General features: G+C 37.5%; 1 protein-coding gene across 2 annotated transcripts in view; it reads right to left on the reverse strand.

The window, feature by feature from the left end:
* The window catches only part of Cntnap4 (contactin associated protein family member 4), a 303,767-nt gene that overhangs the window by 41,470 nt on the left and 242,098 nt on the right, over window positions 1-20,199 (reverse strand). For both annotated transcript variants that reach the window (XM_052727282.1, XM_052727283.1), the window contains 3 exons: window positions 18,635-18,762; window positions 893-1,063; window positions 48-266 (listed from right to left, as the gene is read on the reverse strand). In XM_052727282.1, the coding sequence (XP_052583242.1) occupies window positions 48-266; window positions 893-1,063; window positions 18,635-18,762 (518 nt within the window). The remainder of the gene's footprint in view (window positions 1-47; window positions 267-892; window positions 1,064-18,634; window positions 18,763-20,199) is intronic.

Below are 20,199 nucleotides of genomic sequence, written 5' to 3' on the forward strand. Positions count from 1 at the left end.
GACTTGAAGCACACATTCAGTGTTTAAAAAAAAAAAGAGCAACTTACCCACAAAGAGTTGACTATTGAGCTGTAAGAGGACATGACCATCAGTGGGAGCAGCTTGTATCTTTGGTGAGAGTTCATCTACCCGAAGTGATGCCTCCTTCATGTTCCTTTCTACTCTCACATGATGCCACTGGTTGTCATTGAAGTGGGTGGGTGACTGCACGGAGATCTCAAAAGGGCCATTCCCCACATCAAATGAAAAGGTTACCGTTGTGGGTGCTGGAAATACCAGAAATGAGGGTTCTCCAGGTGAGTATTCACTACACTTAAGACAATGCCACACAACAATCATTAAACACAAGGCTTGCATTAGAAGGAAACAATGGCATCCAGGTAAACATAACTCTCCTGACGTGGAATGAGACAGTAAGATACATTTGAGGGTAAAAATAATAGAATTTTTAAAAAGTTCAGCCTCTGACTTAATTTTCCATATTGATAATGATTAAAACTATTTAGAGAGTACAAAACTAGGCATCTGTAATTGACTATACAAAATAATTGCTTCATTGATTCAAAGTTTATATAATTTATCAGAATGAAACATGCATTTGATATTGTGCTATTAATAGAAGACTGAATATATCAAAATAATAAGTGGTTCATTAAGTAATTTTGTAATTAATATTAGTCATTAACCTAAAATTTGTCTTAAATTTTAATTACTTCAACTTAAACTTTTTTCCACTGTTAATGAATTTATCAATATTTTTACTAAATTATCACTTAAATTATTTTCTTGCAAAGTAGATTTTTTTCCCAAGAGATATGAGCTACTAAAAGCTAACTGAAGAATTCAAGACTACATGACTTTATCCCAAGACTTTTCTGGGAAGGACACTTACAGCGTAGTTCTATACGTATGAAGTCGGTGATTCCCAGGTTCTCTAAAAACACCCCAGACAGGGCTGTGGTCTTGAAAAAGAAGGACACATCAGCACTGAGCTCTCCATGAAATGTGGGGAAGTGGAGGTAGGAAGCCTCAGTATTGAAGGAAGCTGCATTCCAAAACGGCCCTGTTTTGATAAACACAATAAGAACAAATTCAAAGAGAAAACAAATTCATGCCATACAAGGAAAGCCGTAACCATAATTGTGGTTTCTCCATTTAGCATCGTGCCTGTTTAAAAACATCATTAATTCATATGAAACCAGTTTCCTTGTTAACTATGCGCAGAGGCATGGGCATAGGATGAGAGAGTCTATGGAGACTGAAACCCTGGACTCTTTGCAACATACAGCAGAAAGCTTCATACAGAAATGCCCCCAATACAAGAAAACACATCTGCACCCCAAATCCTATCCTCAGCTAAAGTAATATGGGAAGAATCTGCTAAACCTTGATTAATTGCTTAATATTTTTGTATCTTGAAAGTTCAAACACCTAGTTGCTTTGACTCAAAAAATCCCTATAGCAGATCCTTGCAACAACCTGCACTCATTCCCATTATTGGCCTTGCCAATTTCACACTGAGATTGGCATCCTAAATAGTTTCATTTAATTAAAGATCCAAACACACTTTGTCTATGTAGCACAGCTGTTCTTATAAAAATGCTTTTTTCATTCAAAAGTCATTCCTTGCCTTGCTTATAACAGGGAGGTAGATGAAAAGCTTTCTCTAAGTGTTTACAAATAGTCAATACATGGAATAGATGGGAAAGGGGGAAGAGTTTGGAATATCAGTTTAGAGACTGAGGAAACAAGCAGACAAACAAACATGTAGGGTTTGGAGAAATGGCTCAGCAGTTAAGGCTGTGCATCTATCTTGCAAAGGACCCAAATTTGGTTCCATCACCCGCATCATGCAGCTCACAATACCCCAGTAACTCCAACTCCAGGGCATCCAATACTCTTTTCTGGCCACTACAGGTGCCTCAACCCAGGTACTCAACCCAACCCACCCCTCAATATACACACAGAGACATGTAATCAAAAGTAAAAATAAATCTTAAAAAAATCTAAGTTAATTATAATTGCTGTCTAAATACAGTGTATTCATCTTCACTTTCTCTGGTGGATATTTGCAACTTTTCTTTAGAAAAAAAAATACTTGAGGATATCTATGTAGGAAGAAAATTGGAAAATGAAATATAAATTCAAAGGCAGGGCTGCCAGGATCAAATCCAGCTGGATATATTGAGCTGATATGGAGAATTATCAGAAAAATGAGCTATGAGCCTCAGCTGCTGTCAGCAAGTTCTCAGTACATCAACCAGGACTAGGCATCCTTAGTGTGAAGTCACTTTACCCACCCTCTCATCAAGGAAGGGAATTCTCCTATCTAAATCACCTTCCTACAAGAAGGACAGACTGGTCCTCCAGAGTCGAAGCAGCTGTTCTAAAGAAAGAGTTCATGATGTTAGCTGACAGCACAAACGTGGTTGCTTCTACATGCTGCTTAGATGTTGTCTTCCTTTCTGAACTCGGGAAGGAACAGTCCATAGGTCTATTTTTGTTTGTTTGTTTTCTTTCTGTTGTTTTTTTTTTTTTTTTTGTGGACCTGACTCAAAAGTCAAATTTCTATTGCATGTGGACAATTGAAAACTGAATTTATGCAGTTGGAAAGAACATTGTCTGTGGGAAACCTGCACCACCACCCCCAGTCAAGTGAACTTATACATTATCTGAGTTCTTCCAAGGTTCTGTCTTACATCCTTTTAACAGTTACATCTGTATTAGAACCTTGGATCTTAGTGTATGAAAAGATGCACAAAAATACAAAATGTCAACTCAGGGGTAAAAGCACATCTGTGCTCTTTAAAGTGCTAACCTGATCTCCTTTTACGAGGAGTTACATGCCTTTCTCTTGAAATACTAGCTATAAAGTCAAAATAAATATGTAACTTTAAATTATAGGATAATACTAAATATGGTCTCATGTGCTTAGAAAGGAAATGCTCAGGACTCAAGTTAAATTATATAATACTTTTATATTATAATATTATATATTATAAAATCAAGGATTTATTTGCTGCATATTGTATTATAACTAACCCAATAAAGCTTCATATGGAAGACTTCAGGGAATGGTTGAAACTGGAGGACAATCTTTGAATTGCTACTCTCTATACAATAAATGCTCTCAGACTAGTGAAAACAATTTGCTGCTTTACGAAGCTAAAACACTCTTACATACACAATAATACATTTTGTTTAGTTAGCAAACCCCATTTTACAAATTCACAACAGGTGGAGAATGAGGTGGAGAATAAGAACATTTCACGAGATTAAGAAATTGCTGCTAATTCAACACAACTACAAAGAAAGCCAAGACCAATGTGAACACTGATGGAATGGTGTGCATGTGATGCCTCAGCTCCTTATGTCCTGTGCACCCAAGAGAATCTGGAAAGTCTCAGAAAAAGGAGGCATGTGGAGAGGAGCCAGAAAGAGGTAGAGATCTGTAGCAACAGCAGGAAACTGTAAGCCCTTGAAAGAGGATTCTATAAAGAAGGGGGTTGGAGAGTCCCTAAGCTGCCCAGGAGATCTGAAATATTGCATGATTTGTTGCCAGACAAGTAAGATGCTTTTTTTTAAACCATTTCAATAAAAGCACGTCATGAAAGGCTAGGCTGAAGAGACAGATCAGTCAGCAAAGCACTTGCCATGCAAGCACCAGGGCCTGAGTTCAGATCGCCAGCACCCGTGTATTAAATTCAGGTGTGACAGCATGCTTCTATAATTCCAGGGCTAGGGTGGGGGAAGACAGATGAGCTTCAGGTTCAGTGAGAGACACCTTCTCAGAAGACAAGGTGGAGAGTGACTGAGAAAGATACCCGATGTCAACCTCTGGTCTCTATGCACATGTGCTCGCATGTGCATGAACACATACACACAAACAACACATCAAGATGTATTATTCTAGGATATTAATACTTAGTGATAGTTAGTTAAATAATAATTAAAATGTTATCTACTTAAAACAATATGAATCAGCAAAAAATCTAAGTTCCTTTGAAAACATTGCCTTTTAAGTTTCCATAACTATATAATATGCATATGTATATACATGTCTATGTATCTATTATAAATAAGGGCCAAGATACTTATTTCCTTATAAAAGAGGAACATGTAGTAAGTATCTGGTTTCATGTATAAACATTTTTATAAAGTCCCTTAAGGAATTAGAGTTTAGCCGTGCAGTGGTGGCACACGCCTTTAATCCCAGCACTTGGAAGGTAGAGCCAGGCAGATCTCTGGGAGTTCAAGGCCAGCCTGGGCTACAGAGAGAGTTCCAGGACAGGCTCCAAAGCTACATAGAGAAACCCTGTCTCAAAAAAAAAAAAAAAGGAATTAGAGTTTAGTACTATTTAACTCTACGTGTACTCTAAAAAGTTTCTAAGCATTTAGTTCTCTCATATGCAGAAGAGTCTTTTAAAAAGAATTCTAGAAAAAGTAACATTTTCTTAGGGTTGGGGAAATGAAGAAATTGAAAGAGGAGAGTGATGAGAATCCTTTCTTAAAAGTAAATTTCATATATATATATATATATATATATATATATACATATATATAATAGTAAAATATTGATGAGAAATATTTTAGTAGTCAAGTGCATCTTCTAAATATTTGTGAACCATTAAAATGAGCTAAAATATAGATTTCTTAACAGAAATAAAACATTAAGAGTAATTACATGTTGCTTCATTGGAACACCAAAACCTATGTATTGGTTTCATAATTCACTGGTGCCTCCTTTTAGCACTTCTGTTATTGTTTTCAGCAATTTATGAACATCCATTGAAATCCATATATGTAAAAATGAGGGTGAAGCAAATGAAATCTGGCTGGGGAGAGTCACAGTGTGTGCGTTATAGATCAGTAGAGAAGAGAGCAAAGCTCTTCATGGGTGTTTGCATACAGTAAAATATCCCTGCTGTCCCCTCCAGCACTTTCAATGTAGTTGGTGTAAGTTTTGCCTCTTACAAAAGCAGAGCAGAAATTGTCTCTGTAATCAAAGGACTTTTACAAATAATCTGCAGCATATGTTTATTATTCTTATATTAATTTTATGCAAAAGTGGATATTAGTAACAAAGAATAAAGCATACACACACACACACACATATGCTTTATTTTTTCAAGGGCATACAAACTTAATTTGCAAGAGGCTGGAAGAATAGAATTTGTGTCGGGAAGGTGTGCATGTGTGTATTAATATTTGTGTGTGTGCATGGCCACAAACATGCATTTATATACAAGTGGCCAAAGGTCAACCTCAGTTATATTTTCAGGATCTGCCCACTTCATTTTTAAACAGGATCTCTCACTGGAAGGAGGATTCCTGAGGCTTGTGGACCAAACTCAGTAAGAGATTGGCCAGCAAGACCCAGGTATCTCACTGTCTCTGCCCCCAGAGGGCTGTTTGGCAGGTGCTGGGATTGAATCAACATGTCCGTACCTGGAAAGTAAACATTTTTTGATTGAGCTATCTCCCCAGCCCCAGGAATGAAATTTTGATGCAAGTATCTAACTACTTTCATTCTAAGTAAAAGAGTGTGTAAGGTGAGTAAAGTTGATTTAATTTAAATTTGCTGTTGCTCATCAATCCTTCATTCCTATGAAGGTCAGAATGACTCTGGAAAATGTATAAAGTTGTGTTAGATACCAGAAAAGAGACCCTTCCATAAGTCACATGCTCTATTATTTGAAGCAACATATGTTGAACTATCTAATGGCAGCATTCTAATATACAAAGGAGAACATATAAAATGCAAAATACATCTGGTCTACCCAATACTTCCCTGCATTAACATATATAATAATGCAATAAACTTTGAGTCCAATTACTCATTTGAGAAAAAGAAAATTCATCCATCAATCACTTATAACCAAACTTAGATATTTAAGTAACACAGAATATTTATTTTGGCAGAGGCAAAATAAATAAATAAGCACAAATTAAGAGCTTTCTACTGAGTACATGTCAATGAAAATGAAATCCTTTTTTTATTTTTTTTTATTTCATGCACACTGAATATATGTCTGTGTGAGGGTGTCAGATCACTGGAATTACAGACAGTTGTTAGCTGCCATGTGGGTGCTGAGAATTGAACCAGGGTCCTCTGGAAGAGCAGCAAGTGCTCTTAAAAATTGAGCCATCTCTCCAGCCCCGAAAATGAAATTCTTTTATTCATACATTTAGTGTCAAAAAATAACTTCATACTTAGAATATTGTCTGAGAATGTTGTTAAAATGTTTAAATACTCTCATGGACTGTAAATAAAAGAACTTGTTTTAACTCAGGTATGTGGTACCTATCCAGAAAATTATCCATTTCTTTTAGATTTTCCAGTTTTGTGGAGTAGAGGTTTTTGAAGTATGACCTGATGATTCTCTGGATTTCTTCAATGTCTGTTGTTATATCCCCCTTTTCATTTCTGATTTGTTGATTTGGATGCTCTCTCTGTCTTTTGTTTAGTTTGGATAAGGGCTTGTCTATCTTGTTGATTTTCTCAAAGAAACAACTAACTCTTTGTTTCATTAATTTTTTGTATTGTTCTCTTTGTTTCTATTTTATTGATTTCAGCTCTCTCTTTGATAATTTCCTGGAGTCTATTCTTCCTGGAAGACTTTGCTTCTTCTTGTTCTAGAGCTTTCAGGTGTGCTGTTAAGTCCTTAGTGTGAGATTTCTCCAACTTCTTTATGTGGGCATTTAGTGCTATGAATTTCCCTCTTAGCACTGCTTTCATAGTGTCCCGTAAGTTTGGGTATGTGGTGTCTTCATTTTCGTTGATCTCTAGGAAGTCTTTAATTTCTTTATTTCTTCCTTAACCCATGGGTGATTCAGTTGAGCATTATTCAGTTTCCATGAGATTGTAGGTTTTCTGTAGTTTTTGTTGTTGTTGAAATCTAACTTTAAACCATGGTGGTCTGATAGAACACAGGAGGTTATTCCAATTGTTTTTTATCTGTTGAGATTTGCTTTGTGACCAAGTATGTGGTCGATTTTAGAGAAGGTTCCATGAGGTGCTGAGAAGAAGGTATATTCTTTTGTGTTAGGATGGAATGTTCTGTAGATATCGAGTAAGGCCATTTGAGTCATGACATCAGTTAAGTCCTTTATTTCTCTGTGAAGTTTCGATTTGAGAGATCTGTCCAGTGGTGAAAGTGGGGTGTTGAGGTCTCCCACTATTAATGTGTGGGGTTTTATATGTGGTTTAAGCTTAGTAATATTTCTTTTACATATGTGGGTGCCCTTGTGTTTGGGTCATAAATGTTCAGAATTGAAACTTCATCTTGGTGGATCTTTCCTGTGATGAGTAGTATGTAATGCCCTTCTTGATCTCTTTTGATTGATTTTAGTTTGAAGTCTACACTACATGCTAATTTGCAAGCACCATGTATGGCTAATGCTTTATATGAATTCCATGTTGTGAGAGGCTGATTTGGGACCTGCTGTTTCCAAGCATACAGCAACCCATTTTTTGTCCTTGAACTTCTCTAAAAACATAAAGCTGAAGAGACATTCTCTAACTACCCACCTTACCTTCATCTCCCTGTTATCACTATCTACACTCCACATCCTCTCTGTACAATCCAAAACCGTTCCTATTCCAAAATTCTCTGTACTTGGTCTCTTCCTTCACTACAACCATGGTATTAATTCTCCCATCTTACAAAACCAATTCTGTAACATTACTGTCTTCCCACCTACTACTAATTTCCCCATTGTTTCACAGCCCACTGTTTTCTGAGCCTCTTCTAGGCTCTAATCTCCCACGCATAGCTCAGTAACTCTCCTAAAGAAGCCATTGTCAATGCTACTGATGATCTCTCCACGTTGCTCAATTCAGTTGTAACAATTCTTTCCTTACATAAGCTATCAACATTTAACGTAATTGACTGTGCTTTCTCCCTGGCTCACTTCCTTCGCTTGGGGCCCAGGACGCCCACACTTTTCTCCCTTTCTCACTAGTGGTACATAATTCTCCATATTCCTTCTTCCTCCTCACCACCTCAGCTTATCACGGTGAGAATATCCCAAGACTCTTCAACTACACATCTCCATCCACAATAATTCCATTTTGTGGCTGTAAACATATTTATTATATATGAACGTATGTCTGAAGCCTGGACTGCTCAATGTGACAACATCACATCTCTATTTCAAGGTCTGTTGACATCTAGGCTTTTAGATGTCTAAAAATGAAGCTTCTTGCAATAATTCCAACTTCTTGACCCTGGGAGTCGTCTTTCCCATTTCAATCAGTGTCAGCTCCATGCTTCTAACTATTATATCAAACACAGCTCCATCATTTCCTTAACCTTTCCTCTTGAAAATGACATCAATTCATCAGCAAACTTTATTAACCCTCCCTTTACACAGTATCCACATCATATCTCTCATCATTGAACCATGCTCCAAGCCACTTTGATCTTTCAGAATAATTAATAATGTGGCATCACCCATCGTCTTGCTTTGATCCTGCTCTGCTGAGTCTCACTAAAATATAAGTCATAACATCCCTCTACTCAAAACTCTCTAATGTTTTCCCAGCTCACTGAAGTTGAAAAATAAAGACTTCAAAATCCTACCTAGTATGATCACCAGTTTCCTATCTGGCTTTTTTGCCATTCTTAACTTGCCCACCATGCCCCGAGCACTTTGTTACATGAATCCATACATTTATAAATTTATATCGGCTACAACCCTATGTCTGCATCACTGCTCTGGTTTCTTCTTGTTTTGAGACTCTCTCAAGGATACACACAAGCCTTGTTTCCTTATAGTCTTCAATCCTGTCTTTATTTGATGCCTTCTTAATGATTCTTTAACAGTCATATAACTTAAAATTCCCTCTCTTTTGCATTAATTATATTTTTGTTGTCTTCACAGCTCTTGTTAGCATCTACTATAACATATACTTTACTGAATTATTGTCTTCTGTTTCCATGAGAATGTAAATGCCAAGAACAGGACACAGCATGTTCTATTTTTCTCTCTCTCTCTCTCTCTCTCTCTCTCTCTCTCTCTCTCTCTCTCTCTCTCTCTTGCTCTCCCACAGTACATTGTAGATTATCAATAAATACCTATTGAAGAAAATAACATACTTTCCTTTGTCATTGTAGCCACCAGAAAGCTTAGAATAATTCCTACAAGGTTAAATTTTATGTATTAAAAGAAATAAACTCAATCTTTATTAAATGAATGGAAATAATGCAAGGAAATGGAGAGGTGGGGGAGAATAAAGGGAAGAGGGTGATAAGATGATAATGTTAAGAAAATAAAAAAAAAGAGGGGGAGAGAGAGAGATTCAGTAATGTAAGATGAACAATGAACATTGAAATAAGAATTTATAGAGGATGAGGGATTATTAGACATAGAGGAGCTAAGAAAATTATATTATCTTATTATGTGTTGAAGCGGAATTGATCCTTACTTTTTTAGTGACTCAGAGGTAGACTGCCAAATGGAAGGGAAGTCTGTCAAATGGAAGGGAAATTAACCAGATAGCCAGTCAATACCTTTTCCCCAGCCTGAACATCTAACTTCTGCAAAGTTTTTATTGCATCCATGAACCTTTGATTATTTAATGCATTCTGGGCAGCTGTGTTTTCTCAGTCAACTATACCAGTCAATGAAGACAAAAATGAATTTCAGAAATTTCTTAGGATAAGAAACTCTCAACAATCTTTCCTAACTTGATAGATTTTTATGGGTACTTTCCCCACAAAACTCCAACACATTTGAGAAGGAATGCAGTTAATAAAATGAATTGACAGACTCAATGTCAAAGAAGTAACTAAGAACAAAAATTTAGAACATTTGCAAAAACTCTTTAAAACACAGGATGTGTAAGCCTTCTAGCACATCATATGTGTTCCACAGAAAAATATCAAATGTATAACACTTGGATGCATTTTATTAAATAGTGACCTTTAAATATAGTTATTCCTTCAAGCAATCAACAAAAAAAGGCAAGTTTCCTTTAAAGTGGAAAACTTTGCTTGACCTCAGATTTCTCCAAAGTGTTCAATGAAGGGGGAAAAAACACAACCAACAAAAAAACAAACAAAAAGTTGTTCATCAATTTCTGAGCAGAAAAAGAAAATATATCAAGCCTAGAGGGAGTTTTGTGATTTTTTTAAGTGTCAAGGCAACGGACAGTCTTCTCAAATTTAAAGAAACTCTGAGAATGAAGCCCATGAAAGCCTTTCAGAAAGAGAACCTGCTCCATAATAAACTAGTCAGCTGGAAAGATAGATGTGCAGCTATGGAAAACAAGATGGCTGCATCCAAGTAAGATAAGGTCAACACCCTGGTGGAGGTCAAAAAGCATGGCCCTAAAATGTTACCATTGTTCCCAAAGGAATGAACCCCATAGGGATACACTAGAATTTATCAATTCTGCTCTTAGATTTAAGACCAAGGGAAATGAAAACCCTTGTCCACAAAGCAGGTTAAAAGTGATTATAGGAATTTAGTCATACTATTTTAAAAGAATAATGGAGCCATTTCAAGTGTTCACCAACGAATGGATAAAGGGAATCTTTCTATCTACTCCTTTAATGAAATATTAATTGGCCATAAAAATGAGATATTGATATACGCTTCAACACAGATAAACTTTGGAATATTGTGAAACAACCAGCCATAAAACCATACACATTTTATGTTTTAATATATATGAAATAGACAGAATAAACAAGTCTGTAGAGACTTTTTTTAGCTAGTTGTATATGTCTGAGGTGATAAAGAAAGGAAAGTAGACAAGTTTCATTTTCAGATTATACACAGAGTTCTCACACTGGCTGTGGAGATGGCTGCTCCTTCCTGTATAAGACACTAAAATGAGGAAGCACACTGAACATGGCTGGATTGTGCATGTTAAAAAAAGTGGACTGTGGGGCATGTGAGTTACATCTCAGTAAAGCTGTTGCCAAGAAAGAGAAAACATTTAAAGGCTAAATTGGCTGTGTTTGTTAGGAATCCTAAGGTGACAATTATCTCCAAGCACGTGCAGAATCAGGAAAGACAGGGCTCATGAGTCCTAGAGGGAAAATAAAGAAAAAGAACAACTTCTTGACATCAAAATTCAAGTAGAAATAAATCAAAATTTAAAAAAATTCAAGAATAGAGAGGCTTTAATGATAGGACTATGGGATAATGCTTAAATATAAGCTGCACTCCAAAGAATAGCAGAGCTAGCAAAACCTGGTCAGTAATGATTTTTGTTTTCTAAACAAAAACAAAGAAATATAGGCCATAAAACAGTCTTTTTCTTCAAGTAGAGAATCTTTCTGTTTTATAAATGAACAAATTTCTGAAAGAGTGCTTCAAGGCTGTGGGTGCCTATACAAAATTAAGCCAGTCAGCCTCCCAGCATGGAGGGGGTGGGGCACATAAGGTCGACCACTAGCTGAGGGGCTACTGACAACTGGTGGCTCATAGGGGAGCAGGAGTCAGTTTTCTTTAGGGGTGTGGTTCCTGGTAGGTTGTCCATGATCAAGTGGAAGTCATACACCTGTGTGAAAAGGGGCAGCACTAATGGACATGAATTTGGGAGGGGGACCTGAGATGGGCATCCAGGAGAAGTTGGGGGATATAAGGGGTGATGCTATCAAAATATGTTTTATGTATGTATGAAGTTCTCAAAGAATTAATGAAACTATAAATCCTGGGATTTTGTCAGCATAGAGATTGGAGGTGGGCACCAAGTCCCATTCCTGGCTCAGGAGCTATTGGTAATTGGTAGCTGCCAGGGGAGAGAGCCAGTTGTCCTTAAGGGTGTGGTCCCTGGTCAGTTCCCCACACTTCGGTCAGTGCAGGGCCACACACCCAAGAGAAGAATGAGGAGCACAACTTGGACTTGGTGGGTTTGAAAAGAGGAGAACACGAAGTTGTGGGGGAGGGAGTGGAAGTAGATCTGGGAAGAGTTGGAAGGGGTGAATACGATCAAACTACATGGTATGAAATTCTCAAAGGACTAATAAAAAAGAACTTAAAATATAAGTAAATTCAGAGCTAAAATAAATTCATGTTCTTCTCTGAAAGAATTTTGACAGTCACCGCCAGGCATATTACAAGCAAATATCTCAGGTAGAAGCAGATGTCCTTTGTGCTGTGACTAACTTTCAAAATCAGAGTCTGTCTTCCTGCATCATTTAAACTACTTTCACCAAATATACACATCTGCTTATCATTAGATTGTTTCTCACCAATAATTCACAAGCCATCTATACATTTCTTTAGGTGTGTATGATGGATCACTCTCATTCTTCTACAAACTGCTATTTATTGATTATCTTTCATGTCATAAGCAAATACTAGGCACCAGAAACACAAAAATAAATGAGCAATGGACGCCACTCGAGGGCTCAAACATAATCAAAAGCTGTATGAGAAATAAGTCTTTGTAATATATTCAACATTTGTCTCAACAGAGGGCAGAAGATCTGAGCCCTCAAGAGATCTGAGGAAGGCTTCATTGGAGAAAGGTTTTAATCTGAGTGTTTAAAGAGTTTAGTAAAGAAGGGGAGAATTTGCATGAAAATGGATATGAGGGAGAAAGCAAGGAAGCAAGATGGCCTTGAGGTCCAAGCAGGTTCTTTGTGGTAGAGGACTCAAAGAACAGCAAAATATCCCAATGATGTCTTTGTGTTGTGTGCCCCAAATCACTTAACTTTGTCCATCATGCTTGGATTTCTTTATGTCTCCTTAAAATTTAAGAAGAGTTCTGTCAGCAGTTGATTCAAGGATACTTTGTTGTCCAGTGGCTAACTTTTGCCACAATGAAAGTTAACTCCATATGCAGTTTCTTCAATGCCCATATTTTCTCTGAAGTTGATTGGTACTGCCAGGAGCCGACATGTCTCATAATCATAACAAAAAAGAAAAATTTTCTAAGTTATTAAAACATTTTAAATGCCATATTCTGTAGATCTCTGAAGGGTTTGAAGATGACCTGTCTAAAATATATCTGCTCAATTTTTAAAACATATCTAATATGACTACAACTTCTATTGTAATGTCTAACTACTAACTTTCATTTCTTTTTTCTTTTTTTTATTAATTTATTTTGCAATACAATTCAGTTCTACATATCAGCCACGGATTCCCTTGTTCTCCCCCCCTCCCGTCCCCCTCACCTTCCCCTCAACACCCCCCCCCCCCATTCCCATCTCCTCCAGGGCAAAGCCTTCCCCACAGACTGAGGTCAACCTGGTAGACTCAGTCCAGGTAGGTCTAGTCCCCTCCTCCCAGGCCGAGCCAAACAATCCTGCATAGGCCCCAGGTTTCAAACAGCCAACTCATGCAATGAGCACAAGATCTGGTCCCACTGCCTGGGTGCCTCCCAAACAGATCAAGCCAATCAACTGTCTCATCCATTCAGAGGGCCTGATCCAGTGGGGACCCCTCAGCCATTGGTTCATAGTTCATGTGTTTCCATTCATTTGGCCATTTGTCCCTGTGCTTTATCCAACCTTGGTCTCAACAACTCTCGCTCATATAAACCCTCCTCATTCTCGCTAATTGGACTCCCAGAGATCCACCCGGGGCCTAGTCATGGATCTCTGCATCCAGATCCCTCAGTAGTTGGATGGGGTTTCTAGCACAACAATTAGGGTGTTTGGCCATCCCATCACCAGAGTAGGTCAGTTCAGGCTGTCTCTCGACCTCTGCCAGCAGTCTGTTGTGTGGGTATCTTTGTGGATTTCTGTGGGCCTCTCTAGCACTTTGCTTCTTCCTATTCTCATGTGGTCTTTATTTACCATGGTCTCCTATTCCTTGTTCTCCCTCTCTGTTGTTGATCCAGCTGGGATCTCCCGCTCCCCCAAGCTCTCTTTCCCTCAACCCTCGCCTTTCATTACCCCCACTCATGTCCAGGCTGTTCATGTAGATCTCATTCCATTTCTCTGTCATTGAGTGATCCCTGTGTCTTTCTTGGGGTCCTGTTTTCCAGGTAGCCTCCCTGGTGATGTGAGTAGCAGACAAGTCATCCTTGTTTCATGTCTAGTATCCTGCTATGAGTGAGTATCCTTGAATCAACTGCTGACAAAATGGACAGACAGGACATGAAACAAAGGACTACTGATTCTTGCCAAAACGAGTGTGGTTATGGCTTTATCAAAAGGCATCTTCTGAGGCCAGGACAATATGGCACCATCCCTGAAGTGGCCTTCGCAATTTGGAAAAGGTACAGTGCCCTTTTCTTCGAAGGCAGCTGAATAGGCAGTGGGCCGATGGCTTCTGATGTGCAATGGAACAGCAGCTGAAACAGTTATTCTTGAAGAGTAACTAAGCTCACGCCTCGCAATAGTAAACTGGCATTTGACAGAGGGATGTGGAGAAGAACGGGATGTTAAGATGAAGCCATATATACACAGCCAAGAATGGACAGCTGAATTAAAAAATCAACAACAATTTCCAGAATTTAAAATCCTGAATCATGACATGACACTAGTGGAATTCAGGTGTTTCTGGTACATGGACTGCTCTCACCCAATGTGAGGTTGAACTGTCGACCTTGTGTACATCCTACTTCACAAATGAGTCTGTCAGATATGCTAAGCCTATAGGCTGAAGATGATGCCCCAACACTGTGGAGAAACCTCAGGTGACTGTCCAGGCAGCTGGCTGTTTCTGTCAACTCACAAATTTTTTGGAAGTTGCTTGCATGCACTTTCTGTTTTTATTTTTGTTAGCTAATATTATTTCCTTCTTGGGTCTCTGAGGGAGTTGAAGATTAGTTAGTTATAGTTGAAGGTTAGTTAGTTATAGTTGAAGATTAATTAGGATAGAAAGTGAATTAGATACATTTTGGACTTAACAAAATAGGATAGATAATGAAATTATTTTCTCTGAATTTGTCAAATACAAATGGACTAGACATTGTTTAGACATTTATTACTTGTATATATTGTATATAGTCATTGTACTTTTGTATATAGTTTTTCTTTTGTTAGTTATAACCTTTTTCTTTTTTTTCCTTTTTATTAAAATAGAAAAGGGGAAAAAAAAAAAAAAAAAGAAACAACACAAATGGGGGGGGGGCGTTGGGGGGAAGGTGAGGGGGACGGGAGGGGGGGAGAACAAGGGAATCCGTGACCAATATGTAGAACTGAATTGTATTGCAAAATAAATTAAAATAAATTAAAAAAAAATATATATATATATAAAAAAAAAAAAAAAAAAAAAAAAAAAAAAAAAAAAAAAAAAAAAAAAAAAAAAAAAAAAAAAAAAAAAAAAAAAAAAAAAAGAAGAGTTCTGAAGGTATTGCAAGTAACATTTGGGCTCTAGGTGAGTACCAGCAACTTTAGCCCTAAGCCAACTGCTAGCTTCTAGCTAGGATTCTCAAGCTATCTTTAGAAAGCATGCTTGCTTGCTTTCAGTTTTTTCCCTCTGGCCCTAATCCATCATGAACTGATGCTTTTGTATGACTACAATAAAAATAAATTGCTAGAAAAATAGAATGAGAAAAACAACAGCACACAAAAAAACACTATCTCTAGTCCATTTTTCATTACTGCTGTGTTCAACAGACATAAATTTCTTTGTCCAATTGGCATAAATCATTCTAAAAGCACACTCCACATCCTGTATCAACCTCATCATTGACTGGGACACAGAGTTGCCAGATGAGCACCAGCCTATGAAACATACTGGCCTAGGCCATACTAAACAGATAGGTCCATAGACTGGAAGCTTCCAAAAGGATGTTAGAAATCCAACACCTCATAAATAAGAGCCTATGGGAATAAGCAACAGAGCACTGGTATGAATGTATCTGATGAGGAGGAATTGTTGGTCTAGAGACTGTCAATGATATGACAAACTCAAAGACATCCCCCAGCTCCTGGGAGGCTGAGGAGACATAAAAGCACGAGGCTGAACTTTCCTCAGCTCTCTGCCAACTGGTAAGCTTGGATCTTTTCCTTTTATTACTTCCTTTAGCCCTTTTGTGTCTAAAGTAAAAGAAGGTTAGGTTTATATTCAGCAAGACTTTGGAACTCAGGGCTCTGGTGAAGGCTTAGTGGGAAAGTCCTTACCATGCAAGTGTGAGTTCAGATCCCCAGAATTCATATGAAGTGAGATGTGATAACATGTATCTGTTGAGGTGTGGTGCAGAGGTGGGGGAATCCTCTAAGCCTTCAGGCTGATTCCTGGCTTATTCAGTACAGAACAATAAAGGAGGCTGAAGGTGAAGACTGATGCTAGATGTCTTCTGACCTCTAAACACATGGGACACACCACACACACACACACACACACACACACACACACACACACACACACACACACACACATCTCCTTTTCTAAAGGTTCTAGAACCCCCCTGGAGAACCTAAGAGTTACCATGATGCTAAAATCTTTATCCTTTGATGAATTTAGTATTAGAGCTATGATTTATTGGCTCTGCCCTGTGCTGCATCTTACAATGTCAGTCATACCTTATGTACACCACATGAAGAGGTAATCCCTCTCAGGATGATTTTTAGCTAGAAATCAAGAACTTCCAGGTATAACTCTATTGACTTTATTAATAGTTTCCTAAAGCTGGAAATGACCAAATATTGCATGAACTAGTGAAAGGATACACATTCCATTTGCTAAAAGGCAGCCACAGGACAACTACTGAATCACAAAAAGATGTTGCTAGCAGCTCACATTCCACAAATATGACAACCAAAACATGTCTCCAGATACTGCTACTATCAACTAGGAGAGAGCAGGGGAAGGTTGCCTGAATGGAGACTCACTGCAAATCAAAAAAATGTTTTAATTAATTTTAAAGAGTGTAGATATATGTATAGTGCATATTTGTGTCTCTCTGTGTATCTCTGTGTGTATGTGTGCGTGCTTAAATATTCAGCAAGAATTTTAAGTAAAGAAATTCTAAGAATTGGGTCTGGAAGTTAGGAGTACTTATTGTTCTTGTGGAGGACCCAGGTTCAGTTACCAGCATCATGTGGTTGCTCACAACTGATAACTCCATTCCAGTAGATCTGAAGTCCTCTTCCAGACTCTGAAGGCAACAAGAATTAATTTGCTACACACACACACACACACACACACACACACACACACACACACACATAAACATACGAGGACCCATGTGCATGCATGCACACAAAACACTCCCACACATTAAATAAAATTTTTTAAAATAAAATCTTTCATTGAAAAAAAGAAAGGAAGGAACAACGAAAGAAGGAAGGAAGGAAGGAAAGAAACCATAGAGATGACATTAGTAGTGACCTCAGTGAAAACACACCTGATTCCCAGAAATTGTGGCACAAATAATAAGAAAGGGAGCCTGGCTGGTTACTGCAGTGTTTTGATCTAAGCATGCAGTGACAGGGCAGGTGATGTACAGAGGCACTTCTTTGCAGCCACAAAATATTGTTGTACTCCTCTGGTTCATGCTGAGTTTACAACCTCATCTCTCTGCTCATAATTTTTTCCCTCCAGGAAACATCCTTATGTCAGCTTCATATGATTGTGGGATGGAGGCAAGGGTAAGGCTGATGAACACCAGAAATGGTGGTTAGAATAGCAGTTTTATAGAATGCATATGTAATGTTTATAGGCCAGTAACATCTTTGCCTTTTAACTAAGCAACTTTGCTACGCATCTCCCTATATCTACTGAATGTCATATCTTTCCTTCTTATGTAGAGCTCCCACCATAAAACTGTATTTTAGGGTATGCTTTTAATGCAAACAAATATTTCTTTCTATTTCCATTTTAATTTCTGGAAATACTAAGCACACACATAACCAATGCATCTACCTCTAAGATAACTGATTTTGAAGAGGAAGAGGTTAAGAATCTCTGTTCATTTCATTTCCTGATGAAAAATAAATATTTAGTTATGTGGGGGGGCATGCACTGTGTGTGTGTGTGTGTGTGTGTGTGTGTGTGTGTGTGTGTGTGTGTGTGTGTGTGTGAGAGAGAGAGAGAGAGAGAGAGAGAGAGAGAGAGAGATGAACTACTTCTGAATTTTAAAATCCTACTTTAGAATGGTAACATGTTGAATATACAAAGCAGAAGTCCAATTGTTTGAAAATCAATTCACACACTTATAAACTGAAAAAGAATAGAGATTAAAGGTTGAAATATGTTTGATCAAACTGACATCTGCTTCTATTGATGTTCTTATCCTACCCCAGGCTTACCAGTAGGAAGTACACATGAATTCTTAACCATTTTGTACAGCACTGATTCTTTCTAAGTAGATAAAGATATGGAGAAATTTAGGAATGCTGGGATACATCTATGAATCCCTCAGTTGGGCAGCTGATGGTTTATTTACCTTTCCTGAAGTAAAGACGGGTAGTGGGAAAGACACTTAATGCCAAGTCTCATGATCTGAGTTGAATTCCTGGTACTCACATCTTGGAAGTTGAAAATAGATTCTCTCAAGTTATCTTCTGATCTCTACATGTGCATTGTGGCCCATGTGCCTCCCTCCACCCCACACATATCCATGTGCATACAACGAATGTCATTAAAAATTTAAGGAGTACATCTCATGGGTTTTTTTTTGACAGAATTCTGATTCAATAACCCTGTGATAGACACATGATGCTTAAGCAAAAAAGACTTTCTTCTGATAAGTCCACAGGTTGGGACCACTTACTGTCTCCTCGGCAGAGCAGAGGTCCCAGTTTATAAGCAGCTTCTGAATGGGGACGTCCTGTATCTGTAATCACTATCTTGGTGACAGGCAGATGTTCTTTATAGGAGAGGAATCCAGTGTCATTGGTCCTAAAATAAACAGAAGCAGCAACAAAATCCTTAAATTATGATGATGAGCGGAATTCTAAAATAAGCAACGATTTTCCTGGCACTTCTAAATGAAGACTTTCCTACTAAGTTTGGACACTGACAAAAAAAAAAAAAAAAAAAAAAAAAAAAAAAAAAAAAAAAAAAAAAAAAAAAAAAACCTTCCAATTGCTTATCTTAGCATACAAAACATGGAAAGATGTTAGTCTCTCTTATAGACGTTAAGGTCTAGACTACAAAATATAACATAGGTTAAGATTAGAATGCAATGGTTTTTTGAGTGGATACCATTCTCCTGGCTCACTAGCCCGCAAGCATTCTAGGGAATGCTCAACCATGGACTAGTGGTGGACTCTAGGGCAGGGGTAGCCATTGTCTTCATTGTGTACCCATTGCTGAACTCACCAGGATCCCAGGAAGAGTTCTGAACTCGTGGTCACAGAGTTGGCCCTGGTTAAACTCAGTGGTCACAAAATAAAATGAAAAGACACGAGTGTGGGGAAAGGACTCACTTGTAGCAGAGTGGGGTTGACAGGAGTAGGCGGGCAGAACAATCAGAATGCATAATATGCATGTATGCAATCTCAAAGAATAAGTTTAATTAATAATAAATAAATAAGCTGCCCCACCACTATTTCTAAAGCAGACAAAAATAGCAGATTAGCTATGTTTTTAAATAAGGTGGAAAAATTTTTAGCATTTGATGAATTGGATAATTTACTTGACAATTGGCCTGTTGATTTTCAGGCAAAGTGCTTAGCATTTGTTCCTTTTTTTTTCTCCTATGATTTAGTTACACTTTGAATTATTTTTTTTGCTGTTATTCTCTTGTACGTATTGATCAACTCTACATTCCCCTATATTCAACCCTGTCTTCTCTATTCATTTTTCAGATAAAACTCTGTTCATTGTATTTTACTACTTCCTCAATGAATTATAAAATGCATCCATGACTTTTGCCATCTACTTATATTTTATATTGTATAACAATATGTAATATCAGAAGCTCTCCATGAGATTAACACCCCCATACACACAGAAATACACATATAAACTTTTTTGGTGTTATTGTGGTAATCTACTTAAATGTATATTATAAACTTTGCGATGTAATTAGGCAGAGAATTATATTTTTGTATTTAAGGAACAGCAGGTAATTTATAATTTCTAGTGATCTTCATTTCTTCTTAAATATCGGAGTTTTCATCTGATGTTATTTCTTTTTAATCCCAGAAAATTTGTTGCAATTATTTTCATTTCAGATGTTAATTTGCCATTCTAAAATGTGTACTCGGTCCTTTAGTATAATTCACTTTCATTTATTTAATTTCCCTATTCACTCACTGTGGATATTTTTAACTTTAGATCTTCAAACATGTTGATACCATTAGCTTTAAAGATTTCATCTGCAAACTTTAA

The sequence above is a fragment of the Peromyscus californicus genome, unplaced genomic scaffold, assembly GCF_007827085.1.
Source record: "Peromyscus californicus insignis strain IS unplaced genomic scaffold, ASM782708v3 Scaffold_8__1_contigs__length_139910024, whole genome shotgun sequence".
NCBI lineage: Eukaryota > Metazoa > Chordata > Mammalia > Rodentia > Cricetidae > Peromyscus > Peromyscus californicus.